At 41.5% G+C, this 20,405-nt stretch overlaps 1 protein-coding gene across 3 annotated transcripts in view; it reads left to right on the top strand.

Annotated features, from left to right (window-relative positions):
* CADM1 (cell adhesion molecule 1) overlaps positions 1–20,405 on the top strand; it is a 353,858-nt gene that overhangs the window by 306,176 nt on the left and 27,277 nt on the right. For all 3 annotated transcript variants that reach the window (XM_010830369.1, XM_010830370.1, XM_010830371.1), the window contains exons 6-8: positions 3,702–3,801; positions 6,949–7,121; positions 11,603–11,680. In XM_010830369.1, coding sequence (XP_010828671.1) covers positions 3,702–3,801; positions 6,949–7,121; positions 11,603–11,680 — 351 coding nt within the window. The remainder of the gene's footprint in view (positions 1–3,701; positions 3,802–6,948; positions 7,122–11,602; positions 11,681–20,405) is intronic.

The raw sequence follows: 20,405 nt of genomic DNA, 5'->3' as shown, positions 1-20,405 counted from the left end.
TTTCATCTTCTGAAAAGATCATAGAATACGGTGCAAGGTCAAACTGGCATGAAATCAATTGTAATCTGCCAGCAAGCCATTCTAACCTCTTTAAGAGTTTCCTTTTATATATATATATCCCCCCCTTTATAGAGAGCAAAGTCCATTTAAGGAAAGTCTCATCAAATCAGAATGTCTTTCTAATATTGTTTTTTTAATTGGCTGCTACTGTAGTGTGACCTAAAGTCTCCTGGTATTTAACCCTCTGTGTGACTTTGACTAATGGCCAAATTTTGTCTGCTATAGCAGTCTTGCTAAATGTGTCTTTTATAGGGGTTTTTAAAAATTACAGTGTATTATGAAAACCTCAGATCCCTCGACCTAATTGATTGTCTGTTGATGATGCCATCTCTGTAACTGTAATGTTCCATGAGTGCATAGACCTAACTATTTTTCTTATTTTTATGCAGCAGTTCCATTTTATAATGACATTAAGCCATTCTGAGCGATACATTTCTGGACAGTTATTGCACTTGGGCAGAAAGTGTCATCTGGCTTTTAGCCTTGTGCCTTCCAACACCAACTGAGGTGGAAAATGATCACCCAGAAAATGTACCAGGCCTTACTTAGCTCATTACTTAAAAATAAATCTTGGAGTCTGGTTCTGTTTCAAAAAAGATTTGGTGGGTTATAACATTTGATTTATGAACATAATTAAAGCATAAATGATGAGCTCTGGACTATTCCATCAGCCATCTGGATTGTTCAGTATTTTGACACACTCAGATTGTAGTCAGGATCTTCCTGGGGAAATCTAACAGCCCTGGGTTCTAGAGGTGCCAGCAGAGCCCCAGGGTTTCTATTCCACCTGTTGAGAAGACTCAGGTTCCTCTTTCAGGACAAAGGAGTGGAGATCAAATTTGTTTTCTAAGTTTCCTTCACCTGGAGATGGAACTTGGCACATAAACCCTCTGTTTGGTTTCTAGGTTGGGCGTAAATATAGCTCAGCTGCCCACGGTCGAATAATATGCCTGTAAATACTACGTGTGTCAACAGAGGACATTTTTCTGTATAATACAAGTGAGATTAATGTTCACCTTTCTAGCCAGCTATTAAGGTAACTGTGGCAGCTGTACCTATAAGTAGATGGTAGATGTTTCTCCAGAAACCTAAAGAGTAAATTGGGAAAATCAGTTATCAAAATTGAAAGTGTATTTTCTAAGGCTTAGTATATGATTTTTTTTTATGTAAATCCCAGGTACAGCAAGACCTTAGCATGTTCTTCCTAATTTATGTGAGCCATTGACAACTGGTAAATAGCCATTAGGAGCATAAAAGGCATTTAACTAAAACAAACTCAGTAGTACTGAAAAGGCAGGGTGGATAGATTTTCAACACTGTCTTTATTATTAATGGAAGTTGAGCATGTAAAACCCTTAGTGCACTGTGCTGAGAAATATGCTCTCTCTGTTTGCTTGTAAATTACACAAAGCAGAAAAAGGACCAAAAAAAGCCTTCCATGTCGGCCGCAAGCACTCTGCTTCTCCTTAATTAATGGACCGAAGTCATCGGGGCGTGGAAAATGTAGACCTTGCTTGGATCAGAGATTAACCTATAAGCAAGTATTACATTTCAGCCCAAATTTGAGGCTTTGAATTTAGCTTTCCTCAGAACAGTTCCTAGGTAAGGATGACAGAGGTTTCCTAACCAGAAACTCCGGAAGTGCTGCTGGTTTTGAGTATGAATTGTAAGGGAGCCAGGATTTTATTGTCTGTGTTTTCAATGGCATAACCTTCTTCCCCTTTTTTCTTTGATATCTTGTGGGGTTTTTAAAAATAAATTTTACCACCCAGTTCTGTGTGCACATGTATTATACCACCCAAAATAACAGACCCCCATATGTCACCCACTGGTTGCATATAGCCTACAGTATTATTTGTAACTTTCAAAGGAGGGTGTCCAGGAGCTCTTGACCAGCGGTCAGTGTTCATTCAGGGCCATCCTGTTTATGAGGATTTCTGCCTTTCCTTAATGACTAGCATCCCCACCCAGTTATCAGTATCTGGAGACCTCTATGCCATTTTCCTTTGCCAACAAGTCCAAGAATAGAATCGTGTTGCTTGCAGGAGTCAGCTGGAGCTTTCAGTCCTGTTAACTTATGTTCTCTGGCAAGTGACTTAGCTCCTCGGAAAGCATTACCAGTTCATCACGCAGTGCGCACCGATGCACAGGAAGCCGCTCTCAAAAGGTTTTCAATGCCACATGGTTTTCAAGAGTCAGAAAGATCCAGTGCTAGGAACACGACTGTAAAAATGCATCTGCAACGCCGCCATCCCTAGAGAGGACCTCATGTGGCTTGTTTGGCTGTGTGCAGGTTGAGACGGTTGAACCCCACCGTATTTCTCATTGCGCCCTCATTCCACAGGGTGAATGATAATGAGCGAACCACTGCTTATAAAAGGCCAAGGGGCTGTTGTTTGAATGATGTGATTGTCCAAGAAAGTAAAGTTATGGAAATTGGCTTGACCTTTCAGCCAACTGATGTCTTGCCCTCTCACATGTATTACCTCTTCGGTACATTTCCAAAAATATACATTTATGGAGCCACAGAATTAAATGAGAAAACTGATTTAGGGATCACTAGCTTGTTAGTTCAGTATAGGGGGACAAAAACCCTCCCAAACCCATTCAGGTTTTATTTGTAAATACATTTGTGTGTGTATCCAAATTAATTCTGACCCCTCCCCTTCCTTCCCTAGTACCTGTACCTCCTAGCATTCCTCGCTCATTCCCACACCCCCACAAACTCACAGTTTCTAAATAGGTAGTGGAAGTAAGAATACCTGTTCATCGTGAAACTTTGACATCATGAAAGTTCTCTCCCTTAGGAGAGTGTCACTTCAGAATACCTAAGTACTTGACTGCATTAGGAAGCTCTACTCGATACACTTGGCTTTAATTATGGATTGCCATTGGGAAATGTGGTTTGAATTCCTATAAACATACATTTCTTGGGACTGTCTCATTATGTTATCTCTATGACCTTGGACGACCTACATCATTCTCTAGGTACCTACCAGTGTTCTCATCCCTAAAAGGGCACTTTCCACCACCAGGGGTGGGTCCTCCCTTAGTAGACCCTCAGTAACTGTCAGTCATCTTACGTCTGATGTGTTTACCTTGAGATGTCATAGAGTTTCTTTAGGGGCCAGCAAAACCTCCCAGTTCTTTATTCTTGGAGCCACTCAAATGGAATTCAGAAGTTTTGCCTTTCCTATTTGAAAACAAGAGGCAAACTTATTAATATGCAGTGTCACAACATATTGTCACATAGTAATATATGATCTATGATAAAATGTATCAATTCTGAGCACCACAAATATCTGTGGCTTCACCTCAGCATGAAGGCAAATGAGTTTCCTTTAGCTTGAGTGAGTCTGGAGATAAACTTCAATGTAACAAAATGTGTTTCACAGGAAATGTTTGATGTGGCAGTTGGCTTATGAATCTCTTATCTATTTGTGGTTCACTCCTTAGAGTTATTAGGCAATTTAATTTGAGCAAATGCCAGGATTACTCACTAATTAGAAGGATGTTACTGAAAGCATGAGGATGGGGAGTGTGTGAGTGCTGGTAGAATGGGGTCTGTGACAGCATGCAAGTCTGGTTCTGCCTGATGATATCATTTGCTAAACATTATACTTTGTGTTGTTGTCATACAGATAAGCCTCAAGTGCATATTCAGATGACTTACCCTCTACAAGGCCTAACCCGGGAAGGGGACGCGCTTGAGTTAACATGTGAAGCCATCGGGAAGCCCCAGTAAGTTCTGAAGGCCAAGGTTGGCAGAGGGTCATGAGCAGTAAATGTCATAACACGGACATGTGCCTTCACAACTCCTCGGCCTGTCACCTGTCTCCTGCTGTAAAGGATGCAAGATCTTTCTCAGGAAATAAAAGAATATTCAGTGAATAGTGGAATAAATATCTGTGGTTCTTAAGGGTGAGGATGGGGAGAAAAATGAAATGCCAGCTAAGATTGAAATCTCAGCTAATTCTATTTTATTATCATCAGCATGATTGTCAGAACTATTTTCTCTTACCCACATAAAATAATCCTAATAAATTTTTAGTGTGCCCACAATCTAATGATATATCTGCTACCTTCTGTGCTAATGTCTTAAGCTGCTGGAAAGATGGTTTTCAGACTTAAATTAAGCTGCTGTGTTTAGGGCCAGCTGTAGGCAAATGTGCCTTACTTTTCATTTTGCTTCTTCCCTCAAGGAAAAGTGACTCCTAGAAATATTTTTGTTAGTAAGGAGTGGTTTGGGAATTTTTCTCAAGGAATGTGTATATATATATATATATATATAATTGCAGAAGGGAGAAGAACTGACTTTTACTCTTTTATTTTATTGAAAAGTATAAAAGAATAAAAAGCTACTTCATTTGCCCCTGCTAAATAAATGAGTGAAAGTGAATTAGAGAAACCACATATATTACCACTGATACAGCAAAAGCCATGTGGTGGTACCACTTTAGCTCTTGGTTTCATTTGGGGAGGAAGAGGTGTCTTTTCATCTTTCTAAGACAGAAAAAGATGGTTTTTACCTGGGAATAAACAAACTGAGGGCAAAGACGCTGTGTGGACTCACCGTGTGGAGCCACAGGTCAGTGAGGGGATCCAGAGCACTCAGGTTTTTTTTTCATCCCCAACAAAAAACAGCATTGAGCTCCCTCTGCTGTCCCCACGCTGTGGTTATCTCCCCCTCTCAGAGTTTTGCTAACCAGCATCTTTATCACAGTTTTCATACAAGGACCTCCGCGCATCTTCACATCTTCACAAAGCTTCCCCCAAGTCTTTGGAAAGAATTCTTCCCGTGACAGCTGAGCGATGAACTCTGAGAGAACAGAGAGCCAGAGGGGGCCTGTGGGCCCTCTTCCCACGTCAACCCTGCCTATTTAATGCGTACCTCTCCAGGGCCGAGAATTTGCTTCTCTCTGTACTCACCGTTTGGAGCTGTAAAAATGACCTTTAGGAAGGAGGTGGTCTTCCTTTTGCTTTCCTTTTCCTCAGGTGTTTCGAAGTTATTTGGTTTTAAGTGCTTCCAGCTTTACCAGAGCAGTCTTCTTCTCCTTTGAGCACTGCAAAAGCTTCAGCTGTTTCTTTGTGTAAACTGTTTGAATTAGGTCCCCGTTAGCAGCTTACCTCCCCTCCAAAACCATCCAGTGGCGGAAAAAAATAAATTCTCCCCTGCCTCTTGCCGCACATAGTACCAGCCACATTAACCACATTTACAGACTATGGCTTGCTAACCTATATTTTGTTTCTGTATTTTTTTTTTCCTCTGAAGAAGGTACTGTGTTCAATTGAATGTGCCACGGGGACAGTAAATTACATGTTTCCTTTGGGACATTGATGCCAGAGAGGGTATTTGTTTGTTCCTCTCCAATCGGCCTGGGTGCACGGTTTTCTGAGCAAGCACGCGTTACTCGCTGCTGGCCCTCCTAGCATATTACCTATTTATTTTCTCAAGAAATTGCATACAATAAAAATGGTAATTTAACTTGCCATTAAATGTTGTGAATGTTCTCGGCGCTTACCCCCACTGATGGTTTCAGCTGTCAAGCAGCGGGCAGTAGGTCTGATTGCCAGGCAGACCCATTCGCCATTGCCTGCGAGGAAGACATATGCAAGGCTCATTTTTAAATAATTTACTGGGTGGCGATGACAAACCCACATGTAATTAAAGAAAAATCATGACTTTGCATCCCCCTGGAAAACCGGAATGCTGCTTGGCAGGGCCCACTTGAGTGTCCGTTCATTACAAAGCACGGGTCTTTGGTCCTGATGCTGCTCCTGGAGGTGGTGCGTGAAATGAAAGGAAGCTGCTTCCATGCTCGGATCCCTGTGACCCTGCCTGGAAAGTGGCAGCTTTCAGACCCGGTCCTAGATGTGGCCTGGATTTCATAGGGGTTGCCTTGAAGGATCATAAATTCAGTGAGTTTGAAAGAGACTCTGTGTGTGTGTGCAACTGGGGCTCCGGAGTACCTTGTGAAATTTGCTTTTCCTGATGGATACAAATGTGGTCTCTAATCATGAAAACAAACTTGCCTGTGATGAGCCAGTACTGGAGACCCCCAGGGGTCCACATGGAGGTGTCATCACTCCACAGCCATTGATCTGGGAGCCTGTCCCCGGCCCCTGCAGGTGAACACGCTGGGCAAGGGGAGCAGCACTGGGGGCCTTGGAGGGCCACGGAGGGCACGCACTTTGCCAAGGAACATGTAGATCGGTGGAATTTGGCCCAGGAGGGTGTGGTGGCATCTTGGGTTGGTGGAGGGTAGGTTAAGGGTAGGGAATAAGGGGACAGGAAGTGACTGCATCTTTCCAGAATGAGAAGAGGTGATTTTTTTTTTCTTTTTCAAAGAGCAGAGGCCAAAGAAAGCACTATTCAGAGGTAAAAGTCCATTCCTTTCTGCGAAACAAGAAATCCACTTACGTATCACAACTTCCTAAGCCAAGTATCTCTGTGTGTTAGTAACCATGAGATTAATGCATGTATCACTAGCCCAGGATTTGATTTTTTCCCCCTAATTAATGAGATGATTAGCAATGGGTGAGCTCTGTCCTGTCTGAATTGGTGTGAAACCACACAGCAGGGCATAAAAATAGGGCACATGGTTTATTTGCTGGTTTGTTGAAGATGGATTGGAAATAATGAGACTCCTGCTTGCGGCCTGTTGAAAGTTTTTCAACATCTGATAATATTTTTAAGAGAATTATATTCCAAACAGATTTGTGGAGACTTCACAGCTGTAATTCTGTGAACTTAAAATTATCTCCAGTAGGTCCTCTTTAATTGCGTCACCCTGCATGGGATTCATTTACTGCGTGGCTGAGAAGTTTGATGCAGACATCTTGGTGGGAAGTCATAATGCAACCTGTCTCTCTCCCTTCCTTCTGCAGGCCTGTGATGGTGACTTGGGTGAGAGTCGATGATGAAATGCCTCAACACGCCGTGCTGTCGGGGCCCAACCTGTTCATCAATAACCTAAACAAAACAGATAATGGTACATACCGCTGTGAGGCTTCCAACATAGTGGGGAAAGCTCATTCGGATTATATGCTGTATGTATACGGTACGTGAGAAGATGAAGCCCTCTTCCATTTGACTCATTTACTGTGTAGCTGCTGCTTGTAATTCACTCCTAAAGCTTTTGGTCAAGTTGCAAGCCAAAACGCCAGCTTGTTTCCTTCAAGAACTAAAGAAGCCTGGCCCGAGGTGGACCCCGGTGCCTCCACTGGGAGGACAGCGCCTTTTCTTTTCCTTCTCTAACCGTGGGGTTTCCCACTCGATCACAGACTCTGGTCATGCTGAGTAGGAAAGCTGTGTCCTCAGGCACAAGCTATGGAGATTATGTTAGAAATAATGACTGCGAAATTCAGCCTTACCAATTAATGGCTCTTCAGCTCAGAAAGTCTATTCCCAGTGGTATTTTCTGATGATACCTGGGCTAGCCTTTCTCCTGCTTTGATGAGCAGAACTATCCTATTTTCAGCATGAAGCTATTACATCCCAGATGTCGCAAGCCAGTAAATACTTGGAAAAAAAATAGAAGGTCCCTGGTAGCTCCGTTAACCACTATAGCCACTGCCTTAGACACAAATGTTTTTTTTTTTTTCTTCTTTGTCTGTTTTCTTAATATCTTTTTGCAGGATTATTAAAGCACGTGATCAGGAATTTCACTCTCTAGTCAACAAATATGTATTGTGCATCTACTTGTACCAGCCATTTTAAACTTATTTCCCATTTACAGCTTACGGTCAATTTTGTGTCTAGTGAATATTCTCTATTTAGCTGAGGAGTGCACTGCTTGTCTAGTCTTATGATGACAAATTGAGTCTCTCCTGTCCAATTGAATCTCTCAGTTAGTTTTACACCAGGAAGAATAGTCATGAGCTGACTTGACACAGAATGAATAACCATACACATGACAATTTCAGTGTCGTGTGAATATATGAACAGGAATGTGCATTTCTCTCAAGTGAGCCATGTAAATAATCCAAGAATAAGTGTATGTGATATATACACACACAAATCTACATATGGGAAATCTACTCCGTAACATCTTAGAACCTGACCACTTTCCCTGTGAAGAAAATAGAACAATCTTTCTGATGAACTAGAAAAATCATTTAATGAAATGATTTACCCCATGTTTACATGGATATTAAAATATTATCCTTAACTATACCGGAGGTTTTTTTTCCCTTAGCATAAAGCAGAATTAAAAGCTCACATCTAATCACTTTATATGTAGACTTTTGAGGTGTGTTTTCTTTACACACAACCCATGTGGCCTGTTGTCCACACATTATAGCATTAATTCTCCCCAGTAGTTAAGGAGATCAGAGTGGAAGGAATGGCTCTCCATGTAGGTGCAAAGAGGTTCTGTGTGCCCCCATTTTCAGCCACCCCCCTTTTTACTTCTATGAACCGCCCCCCCGCCCCCGCCCCTTAACATCAGGGTTTGAGCCTCATGCAAGGCTCCAACCTTGCTGTTATACAGGTTTACAGACTCTCTTTCAACTCTTTAAAAATGGCAGATGTTAAAAAAGCAGATACAAATTTTCACCAGTCTATTATATGCTTCCTTGATTCAGAAGACTAAGTTATGTGGAAAAACAACTTTGATTTATTGTACCCACCATTCCAACATCTCAAGATGAGAAACATTTTGTGGATTTGATGGACAGGTAGTTTTGAATAATTTTGGATCCCAGCTTCTGGCTTAGCGTTTATTGAGGGCTCTCTCACTTCCTTCCACGTGCTAAGATGACAGTCTGACGTGCATGATCACCTCTAATCTCCATAGTAACAGGATGACCAGGTAATGGCATCATCCTCCCGTTTTACAGATGATAAAATGAAGCTACGAAGGGTCACATAAGTTGCCCCAGCACAAGCTTACTAAGTGTGTTTTAGAGTCACTATACTTGGACTCCAAAGTCTGTAGTGAAATGTGTGTCTTTCTTTGTAGTTCCTCTTTTTCTCTCTGCTTCCTGGTAGGACAAGATTGCTCTCTGGGAATGAACTATCTGGGCCAGAGTGCATTATTTAAAAGACAAGAAACACAGATGCATCCATTTAGGCAAGGGCATCTGTACCCACCTGTCTCCCCATCCCAGCATGGGGCGCTTTGCCTGGTCTAGGCAATTTGCTAGGTCCTCAGTGTGCTACCTCCCTCTGTAACCTGTGCTGGCAGTAACACTTGGATGCAGGCTAGAATGCGCACTCCACTTGTTGCTGCTCTAGTGATAAAATATTCTAGCAATTTGAGAAGATGGTAAGTAGGTTTTCTTTTCAAAGCCAATTGATTGCACTACTACAGTAACTTTCAAAGTTCTTTACAAACTCAGAGTTAACATGCCTTTAAAATGTTTAATTCTCTGGAAGTAACTTCTTTACTTGGAGAATCTATCTAGTTAGTGCCTCAGCCCCAATTGGTTTTGTTCTTTTAGCCTCTATGTGTCAAATAGCTTATTAGCTCCACTCTGTATTTTCTTAAATAGTGACCTCACATTGCTCTTAACACTAGAAGTGATCTAAGCATTATACCTGGTAACAGAATCTAATTCATTTAGGTCACTTGAGCCACATGTGAAGGACAAATTACCCCAGTAGTGGTAAAAATAATTGAAAGTGTGTGATTTTCACAAACTGAAAGGGACTGGTGACCTTTTTTTCTGAAATCTCTGCCCTCGTTAGTCTCTGTACCTCTCCGTGTCCGTAATCGTAGTTTCAAATCACCTCCAGGTGCACTTTGATTGTGTGGTGGACATCACACATTTTGTGCCAATGCATTTAGAAATAGGAACAGAAATAGCTTTATAGTATATCAGGGGAGGTCTCCCAGCTACAGATGTTCCTTTTGAGTGATAAATATCGTCACTGAATCAGAACAAAGAAGACACGTCTCTGGGTGCAGCTGAGCTGGGGCGTGGGCAGAGCAGGATGTCTTGAGGGACCCGTGCCCTCGCTCACCTTGCGTCCCCACCTCACCTGCATCTGCCACAGGGCGTGCGTGCATCCTGTGGTCCGCCGGGTCACAAAATGCTTCCCCGCCTGTGGCCTCCATAAGCAAGTATCCACAAAGCTCGACTGCACGTACTGTCTGTTCTTCTAAAAAGGCCGTTTGAAATGATTAATTTAATCATTTCTGCTTCTTGGAGGAGAATGAATTTTTTTTTAACGGGTTCCTTTTGGCGCTTGTGTGAGGCTGCTTTCACTAGTAGTTTGCTGGCACCCTCAGCTTAAATCAACAGAGTCTCCCCTAGAACAGACCCGTCTGCTGTTGGTTCTTCCCTGTCAAATTTGTGCATTTGTGTATGTGAGAGAAGTTTGTGAGAAAAATGAAAACCTCGGATTATTGATCAATGGTAGAATCTTTTAAGCAGACCATCTAACCAAACACCAAGATAATGTTTTTGTAAACTCCAGGAAGTTGTGCCAACAATAAAGGTACATTATATAATTAAAGTTCGGATGTATTAATTAGACAGTCGGGGAGCTCCCTTGGAGATGAAAGGACACCAGATGTGTCAAGGAGAAAAAGTTGACGGGCTTTAGATAAAATTTAAAATCAAAAGCCTTCAAGTCATCTAATGCTCTATTATAGCAGAATGATTGCTTTAGTTCAAAGTCTTGCTGACAATTTAACACATTCAGTTTGATCATTTGGGTCGAAAATTTTTTTCTCTTTCATATTTGCCTTCCCTTTTTTCCCCTCCAAATAATTTTTGAGATTATAGAAGAATATACAGTATATCAAACACCTGATGGAGAATTCCCTATCAGATTTCCTGGTTTCGAGGGTCAAGTCTTGTTTATATTTAGCTCTCTTGTTTACAAGATGGAAATGTTCTTCAGTGTTTATCACTGTCGCCCACGTAGGTCAGGCTTAAGCAAAGGCGACGAACTCATTAATATTTATAAGTTGTAAAATTTATTGACTTTTAAGAAATAAAATCTCAGTAAAATCTCACATGCCTGGAACTTGATATTTAGTGGTGACATTCTCTCTTCTTTGTATTTATTACAAGTATAGAAGTAGTTTTACTTCCTGCTGGGATGTGTTGATGGAGAATAATGAAGTTAACAGTCAGAGAGCAAGAGGCAGGCGAGTGCTCTTCCTTGGCCGATAGGAGCCCTTTAGATAGAGCAGCGCCATCTCCTCCTTTCTCCCACCGGTAAAAGTATAAAAGAAATTGCAAACACTGTACCCTCTCGGGGCCTGAGTCGGTCTAACCCCACCCTTTGAAGTCGGATGGGAGGGTGTCGTATGTTTTTATTTTTTCCTCCCTTTCCTACTCCTCATCTTCTCATCCCTAGTTCACTTCATTAGTACAAATTTTCTTTTCTTCTTTTCTTAGCTCTTCCGGATAAGGCTTTGGGATATGAGTAGAAGACATAAATCTTTGTGGGGGGATGGGGATTTTGAGTTTTAAAGAGGAAAGTCATCAAACAAACACCTCAGTGTCTTCATGCCTTTGTTTTGTCATTACTGGTCATTGTTGTGTTCAGCATTGTGGGTTTGATTTTCCTTTTTTTTTTATCCAGATCCCCCCACAACTATCCCTCCTCCCACAACAACCTCCACCACCACCACCACCACCACCATCCTCACCATCATCACAGGTACGGTACCTTCATTGCCATTGAAAATGTCCTGAATGTATATTGTCTTTCTGGTATGTATAAAAAAAAGAAGCCTTAAAAGGTCTCTTTGGATCCTTGGAATTGAAGTATTCCTTCATTTGGTAATTTGAAAGACATTACATACTATGTTCTCAAGTTGAATCTTAAGGACCTCAGAAAAATCTTTAACATCCAAGCAATTTAACAGTAGGATCAGCTATTTTGCAGAATTCTCTTTTAAGCATCACCATGCAAAGCAAAATGCTAGGGAAAATGGCAGCCTAGCTCTTAGAGGCTGGATAGCTTGTGTTTAGCCACGGTTGGCAAAATGGTAAGTATCCTGGCTTTGGATCCTCTCCTCGTCTTAATTTCATCTTAATCCACGTGAAAGAAAATACCCACCCTTTACCATGCCCGTGTGGGCCATGTTCCTAAATGCATCATCCTTTTTGTCCCAGAGAGTACCTGCTGAGACTGTGTCGCCTGGGGACCCACCGTCCTTTCCCCGCTGGGCACTCCTGTACCCTTCACTGCCCTCCGTTAAACACTGGAGGAGTGCGAGAGGCAGCCACAGCAGTTATCACTCTGTGGTTTAGCTCTTTGGACTCTCTGAAACTTATTCAAAAAGTTACACTGTCTCCTATTTCTGACCATCACTGAGAGGGGAGGTGTGCCTTCCAGTCCCTTTTTCCTGGTCCTCAGCAGCTCTCAATGCTTGATGTTGCTTGTCTGGGAGGCTTGGAGTTTTCTCTGCCAACCAGAGTGGGAAAGGTTATATAGCCTTACCATGTCAGCTAGTTTTGCAAGATTTCCTTACATAAGGCTGCACCTACCTGCTGTCGACAGGTACCTGCCCCAGAAACACGGAAAAGTAATTATTCTATGAGACCCAAAAAAAAAAAAAAATCTCTTTAAAAATTAACTTTTGCACTCCATCTCTGAACCATGTGCTCTGGTGTACAATCCTATCACTGGACTTCTTTAAAATCGCTGAATAGTATACTCATCTTTAGCCTCCTTACCACCCTAGATATGACAAACATCCTTCACATTAACTTTCTGGAGATGTTTTCAGTTTTCACAGGACTCGGTGAGATAGACAAAATGAAAATTCTAAGTGGTCAGTGAAAGAGGAGGCCTCATCAGTTTATGAAATATAACAGTAGATGGTCTAATTTCAGTTTTCTTCACCTTTCTTAAGTATTACAGTGGAACAGAGAACTTTGAAATAAGCCGCTAGTGAGGATGGTTCCAAATGGTGTCTGTGAAAACATCAGTGTGTGCCCTTAATTGAAAAGCTTCTGAAAATCCATCAATTGGTGTTTGTGTCTCGCTCTAAACTCAGCTCCAGCCAGGCTGCTTCCTAAATTCTTATCTGTGTGTATTTCCCTTTTTAGCTTTCTGTTAGTTTCTTCTGCTTCTTAAGTAAACTCAGTTTATCAGTACAGCAAATAGATTCCTCCCACTTTCTGTATCGTTAATAAGGACAGCAAAGACACTCCTTCCTGACTCTGATTTCTAGAGCAACCATGCTAACGTCTCTCCATGCGATGGACCAGGTGTTTGCCTTTCATGATTTCTTACCTCTCATCCCAGTAGTGAGCCAATCAAGCTTGAGCTCCTGTTCCCAGGTTTTCATGAATTTTCCTATGAATGATCCTTTGAATGTCATTGTAAATTACATCAGCCCACTCGCCACTGCCCTGCCTGTGTGAATCCACTGGGAAAACCCATCGATGGTCTTTTTTCTTTACAGAAGTTGCCCAGGTATGAGCCCACCTTGATTACCTCTCCTTGTAGAAGGTTCCATCTAGGTAACCAGTCAAGTTTACAGCATAAGCGGCACATTTCTCCTTAGTGTGGAGCCAGTACTTTTCATTTGTGGGTGGCCTCTCACTAGCTTAGCCTATTTTTATTTGTTTTAAAGACCCTTCTTAACAGCCCCTCACCTCCTCCCCTCTCGCCGTCAATTTCAGCAACTCGGCAGAGGCGCTTCAGTCACACTCCTAATCCTTCAGTCCAGACTGAAGCTCATCGCCCGTCCTGAAACAGCTACAACTCGCTGTTATCACAGTTCCAACCACAGAGACTCCATTTAAGAGGAAATTTTAAAAACAAGCAATGCTATGTTTCTGGCCACATCACAGGTACCTTTATAGGGACTTCTCTGCTCCTCCTTCTCGTCTCCTGGCCTCTCAGCTCAAGGTCACGAAAGATGGTCTCATAGATGCACTTTTGGCCTCTTGATGTTCCTAGCTGAACCCTCTCTACACACAAAATGCACTTGTGGTGATGAATGCCCTGATTTCTCAGTGGCACACCCAAGAGTCGTTAAAGTAAAATTGCCTCTAAAACAACACTGGAGAATCCGTTGCCTTAATGGATGTGATCTCACAGGCTTGCTATGTCTTAACAAGCAGTGTTATATATATTTATCTTACCCAGAAAGTGTACTTGTGGAATTTAACATTTGCTCCTTTCTTCAAACAGATTAAAGGTTACAGAGCCGAATGATTCCATGTCCCATTTTAAAGGTCCAGGCCATCCCCTAGATTTAGATTGGTTCCTAAAAAATCTTCCAGACTGAATCTTGACAAATGGAGAGCTAAATTAATTTCTACTCCTCTTCTTTCTTGTACTATTTGGTACATTACAGCTAACCATTAGCCTTAAAAGCTTCAACAGCTAAATCTAGTGACAGTAACATAAAGCGTTGGCTTTAAAAAAAAAAAAAGGAAGAGGAAGCCAACAGGCATCTTATTTCTTTTCTCCCAGGCAAATGCAATGACTGAAACACATTCCCTAGGTCAGAGTTTCATTACAACCAAATTGTACAAATGCAGTCGAAAAAATGTTTTTAAACTCGAAAGGTCATAGATGATTTCTGATGTCTCTGAAAGGAAATGTTCCAGCATTGTCTTTTATCTTCCACAACCGGAATAATCGAATTGTTCCCCTTGTTAGGGAGGCAGGCCTTCATGAGTTCTCAGTCACCTGACTCCCTCAAAACATGTTAGCACTTCATTCTGGAGGTCCTGGTAAAAGAGGAATTGTGAGCCCAACCTGGGGCTTCCCACATGGCTTGGTGGAAAAGACCCCCCCTGCCAATACAAGAGAAACAAGTTCGATCCTTGGGTCAGGAAGATCCCCTAGAGAAGGAAATGGCAACCCACCCCAGTATTCTTGCCATGGGCAATCCCATGGACAGAGGAGCCTGGTAAGCTACAGTCCATGGGATCGCAAAAGAGACAGATATGACTTAGCTATTCAGCAACGACAGCCTAACTTGCTGCTCCCCACCCAGAATCATAGGTGGGTGGAGGAGCAGGGCATCCCTGCCTCACATGCATTCTGCGTGGGGAAGCTCTCCCGACTTACATGCAAAGGCCACATCTAAAGGTAGCCTCATCTTTGGAAGATCTTTGCAGGCTCTAGAGTCCTGAAAGGATGACTTGATGTCAGTTAGCCATATGAGCATTGTTGTGGCTTTGTAACTATTCACCCACCGTTAGAATCTTTTTCTGAATAAGAAGCCATTTGAGGGATGGAGTTGGGATGGGAGCCACACAGAGCCTCCTGTGATGTCCCATAAGATTCTCTGGTGTCTCTGTTCTCTTTCGTGTATATTGATCTTCTAACCACATATTTCTGTTTTGACTATTGCTACTGGCAGGCCCCCACTTATTTTTTTTTTTTTTTTTTTTCTTTTTACATCAAGTCTGTGTGGTTTCATTCATGGAAGATACACGCTATAATATGAAAGTGCAAACTGCATAATTTAAATTGTCCCTGGCATCCTCTTCTAAAATACAGAGACAGCCAACCATTACCCATGCTAACAGTCCTCCATGGAGATTCCTTTCAGAAACCAGAGTCAAAGAAAAATCTATCGCCATAGAGGCGGGAGCATTGTTTTGTTTTGTTTTGAGCTTTCTTTGAAATTGGCTGATTTTGTATATCAAACGTACATAAAAATACCTGTTTTGTGTTTGGGTATAGTTCCGCCCCTGTCTGCCAGTTGGGTCAGTCACCTTAGGGAAATATTCTGTGTTTCCTTCCATAGTTAATGTGGATATTGTATTGGATCTGCTTGGTTGTGCCCTGGGTTAGATGCTTGATGAGAAAAGTACCATAGAAAATAGTCAGCACTCAGTTTTAAACACCCTTAGCAGCCTAAATATAAAATTCAGGCTGGGAGGAGTTCAACCTGTAGGTCACACTTCTACATGCAACTGTCATAAATTAAAAAATTAAAATCACCTTAGAATAAGAAATGAATAGCTATAGGGCCAAAATCTGAAACACATTTAAAAATCCTTCATAAGAATGAAGTAGGTCATTTCTAAATGAGTTTTTCTCTTTTTGAAAGTACATATCCAATTAAATATTTTGTATTTCTTGGAAAAGAAAACAGCACGGATTTTCTTATTGGCATCTGAGCACCCAGTATTCAATATACCTTGGAGAAAGTATGTCCCCCAGGCTCGCACTATTATTTTGGCTTTCATAGTCTCCTGTTCGTAAGCTTTTCTGTGTGTATTGTGGGTCAGATCACATAAATAAAGGAGGTGAGAGCAGCCTTTATCCTTCGGGGATATTTGTAGAAGATGCCAAATTGGGGAAACTCAACACCCTGGCACATGTTTTTAGCTTCCTAAATGCAAAGGAAAGAAGTACACCTGTCTTAAGACTGACTACAGAGCTTTGCTCCACATTGAGCTGTGTGTTCTCCAGGATCCTACCTTCATGATCCCTACACTCTGCTGTTGACATTTGCGTGATGTCAAGGGTAATGCTCATAAGGCATTCAGTCACCAAATATCAAGGACCCATAATATGTATAGCGGTGTGCTAACACCCATGGAGACAGTAAATTCCTGGAACCCCTTGAAATATATATAGCTGAGGGAATAGATTATACCCACTGGAACTCAATAGCAAGAGATACTGTACGCTTAGGGCTGATGCAGAAGATGGACAAGATCATCACAGAAGTAGAATTCGGTCTGTGCCATCAGGGAATGGATAGAAAGTGGATACGAAAGGATGGCATTTTGGAAATTAAGCATGAAGACCTAACTTTACGTCAAGCATCTATCTTCAGCGTGTGTGCATGTCTCGTGTGTGTTTATATCCTGGGTATATACTAAACCATTGTTGCTAGGAGATACTCATCTCTCATCCTAGAATGTTTACTAAATTGCCTTTTTTCTTGAGTTTGTATCTACTCCATTAAGACTGTTTTTCATTCATCATTTACTGAATACTTATCAAATGTTATTGATATATGTGCCAGTATGTCTGGTGACAAGACTATTACTAGGGCACTAGCCGACACTCAGGAGCCATCTTTGTTGCAATGAGCTCCCTTTTTAGGTTTTTGCCCCCTAAGTGCATTGACCATTGTTTTTCCATACTGTCTCAAGTGTGCCCATTTTTATTTTACTGCTGCTGATAAGCTTATTACAGATACCATCAATAGCCAACTGGTTTTGACCCATATTGACTTACGAGAGAATGGAAGAAATTAGTGGTGAAGGGCACCAGATTCTGCATTTTTTTTTTTTAAAGGGGATGAGGGATAGGAAGTGAGAATTTTTCTAATGCTTCTAATCATCATATCTGTCATCATCCATACTCTTATGTTCCTTGTTGAAAAAGAATCCAAGAGAGAAGGAGGTGACATGTTTTCATACTGCAGACTGATGCACAACAGTGCAAAAAAAAAAAATCATCTCACTTTAAATACAGGTTACTTAGAATTAGAAAGTTGGAGTTATCTCACTGTTGGGAAATGTAGGACTTGGCAGGAAGGACCCAGCCCTGGGAGTATCTACCCGGAGAGGAGTATCAGCTGCTACTTCTGGAGCTGCTCCCCACTGTCCACCCTCAGCCTCCTATGTCCCTCTCTTCTCCTGTCACCGTGCCTCACCCCTGTCTGCCACTCCTCCCACCCAACACTGACATACACCGTGGGAGAGGAATTGTTCTCCTTGTTAAGTGAAACCACGGTACAGATTCCTATTGTTTTCAGAACATCTGGTTTGCCAATGCAAAGATCTCAGGGGCATAGCAGCATGTGTGAACAATTCTGAAGAAGGTTTTCACAAAACTTGAAATTAACCAAAGGAAAAACCAAACCTAGTCCCCTTCTTTCAGATCCTTGGTGCACAGTCTCTCCCCTCAGAGGAGAGGCGACGTGAAGACGGAAGGGAGCTTCTCACGGGTCAGTCTCTCCCCTCAGAGGAGAGGCGACGTGAAGATGGAAGGGAGCTTCTCATGAGTCTCATACTCGGGACTGTTAGCTTCATTCCTATCTGCTTCGCCCATCCCTGAGAAATGGGAGTTTAATTAAAACTTAACATAGATGGGAAGAAAATTAACTGAGAAATGGGTAGAAAATAAATTTCAAAGTTTAATTTTTCAGCATATATGTTTGCTTTCAATAGATTTCAAGTATGTCAAAAAGAAAGAAAAGGGGAAAAAAAAGTATAATACATATTGGCTAGTGCGGCACAACTGTGAGAATAAAATTGTCAGGGGAATTCCTCGCCTGCCCCGGCATCTAGATTTAAAGCAGTTCCATAACACAAACCGAAGGGGAATTCAATTAAGAAAACCCATTGGCTCCTTATTGACTTTAGTTAAGAAAATAAACCAAGGGAAAGTGTATTAAAATATGTCTGGACTGCTTAGCATGCTTTCATCTAAGCTTATGACAATCAAAATGGCAGAATTTAAATTCTTTACAATTAAGCTCTGCTTTCGAGCAGATTGGGTTCTCTGGGTTATTACCCTGTGCATTTTTTAATGCATACCCTACACCCACCCCTCCCTGCCCCCCCCCAAAAAGTCAGCCTTGCAGTGAATCTGGGTATTGTAAAGCAGGAGCACCACAGAGCAATTGGAGAAGAAAAAGTATTTAAGGTTGTAAATTTAATTTTGTTCTTGGATTTTCATTTTCATTTATGGCACCCGTTGTGTTTGAGACCACAGACTAATTTATGGATTAGTTTTAAACCCCCAGTCTGTCACACTCAATGAACAATTCTAAGTTGGAGAGAATCCATATGAAAGGATTAGAATGTGCCACAGTGGAGCTTACACATGACTGTTTCAACTAAATAGTGTCCAGCTGCCTCACACACATTTTTTGGTGGGTTTTGTTTTGGGGATTTTTTTTTTTTTTTTTTGCTTCTTGGTTAAACAGCTAGAGTCTCTAATCTGACATATCGTCCGAGCCTTTTGATTTTGAAAATATACTGTCACGTGAAATATAGGTGATGTTTAATTTATTCAAGGTAGAGTTCCATAAACTGTTTGTATGGCTGGGAGACTGAAAGTCGATATTTAGCGAAATGTTCATCTTTCAAACAGCAGTCCAGGCCCTGCCCTTGGTTACCTTGTTTAATTATACTCATAAAACAGCTAGGGAGTGACTATTAAGACCATACACACTTACTGGCTTTGCAAGAACGTGGGATTGTCTTTTCTTGACCATATAAAATAAATGTACGATAAATTTCTCCCTCATTGTAATTAAAATTAAAATAGAGACAATAGCTCAACAAGGCCTTTTTAATTTCATAGCCCTGTACCACCATTAAGTCCACCTCAACTTTCTGTGACCTATTTTTCTCCTAGGCTTAGTGCAAAGATTATTTTTTAAAGACAGCCACAGAATGAAGTTTGAAGAAAGCCTCTGTTAGGGCAATTAGGCACTCTCATTTTTCAAGTTAATTACAGCCTATGTTATCTTCTACTGGAAAGTTACTGTTTGCGTCTTGCCTGTATGCTTAGAATGTTGTAAAACAATATAGTGACCCCACAAGTTGATTCACAGGGGTGGGCTAGCACATCTCTCCAGCCTTCTGATTACAATACCTTAATAAATCCTACTGCACAGAGCCACACTCACTTCAGAGCCAGGGTGTCTGTGGTTTCTGCGTGAAGTCGTAATGCAATTATGAAGGAGAATTAGATTCTGTCACAGTGCTGTCCTGTGGAGAGCACAAAGTCACTTCTAAAGGGTTTTTTTTTTTTTTTTTTTCATTCTTTACTTGAAATAGCCTCTGTTCAGATACCACACCAGATGCTCTTAGAGAAATGGAATCAGCAACTCCCGCAGTATACCCTCCATCTCGGTCTCAACTTTGTAGCCAGCCTGTGTGTCTGCTGCGGTCTCTGCTCCGTTGCTGATCCCTGGTTTCTGCCACTCCCAGCTGCAGTAACTGTGTTGTTTACTTGAACACGTGCTTGCTTTTAACTGTATTAGAACTGTGTGTTTTCCTTCTCAACTTCCCTTTCTCTTCCTTGTTGGGTGCAATTGATGGATTTTGCATCCCCAGACCAGGGAGGCAAGCGGCACTGTGAACTTCTTTTGTTTATCCTCTGGTACCCACAGAGTAGTGTACAACCAGCTTCTGTTCATTTGATCTTGTCATAAAGCCAACATGATGTTGTGATGTAGGAAGACAGTCACTTGTCTTCCTACAAGTCATCTGTTAATGCTAAGACGTCATTTTTGAGGACCCTTAGGTTTTACCCCAATCCCTTTCTTTCATTTTATAGTGATGATTTAACTGGTGAAAATAAAGCATATTAGAATGCTGCTACAAAAATAATGAACCAAAATGTTTATTGCTTTTTTAAAAAAAAGAAAAAAGTACAGATAACTACTCAACAGTGTTAACCCCAAATCCCACTTCCCCTCAACATGACCAGC

This window comes from Bison bison, unplaced genomic scaffold, assembly GCF_000754665.1.
Source record: "Bison bison bison isolate TAMUID 2011002044 unplaced genomic scaffold, Bison_UMD1.0 scf7180017864518, whole genome shotgun sequence".
NCBI lineage: Eukaryota > Metazoa > Chordata > Mammalia > Artiodactyla > Bovidae > Bison > Bison bison.
Note: the sequence above shows the minus strand (reverse complement) of the source record. Positions and strands in the feature narration are given on the sequence as shown.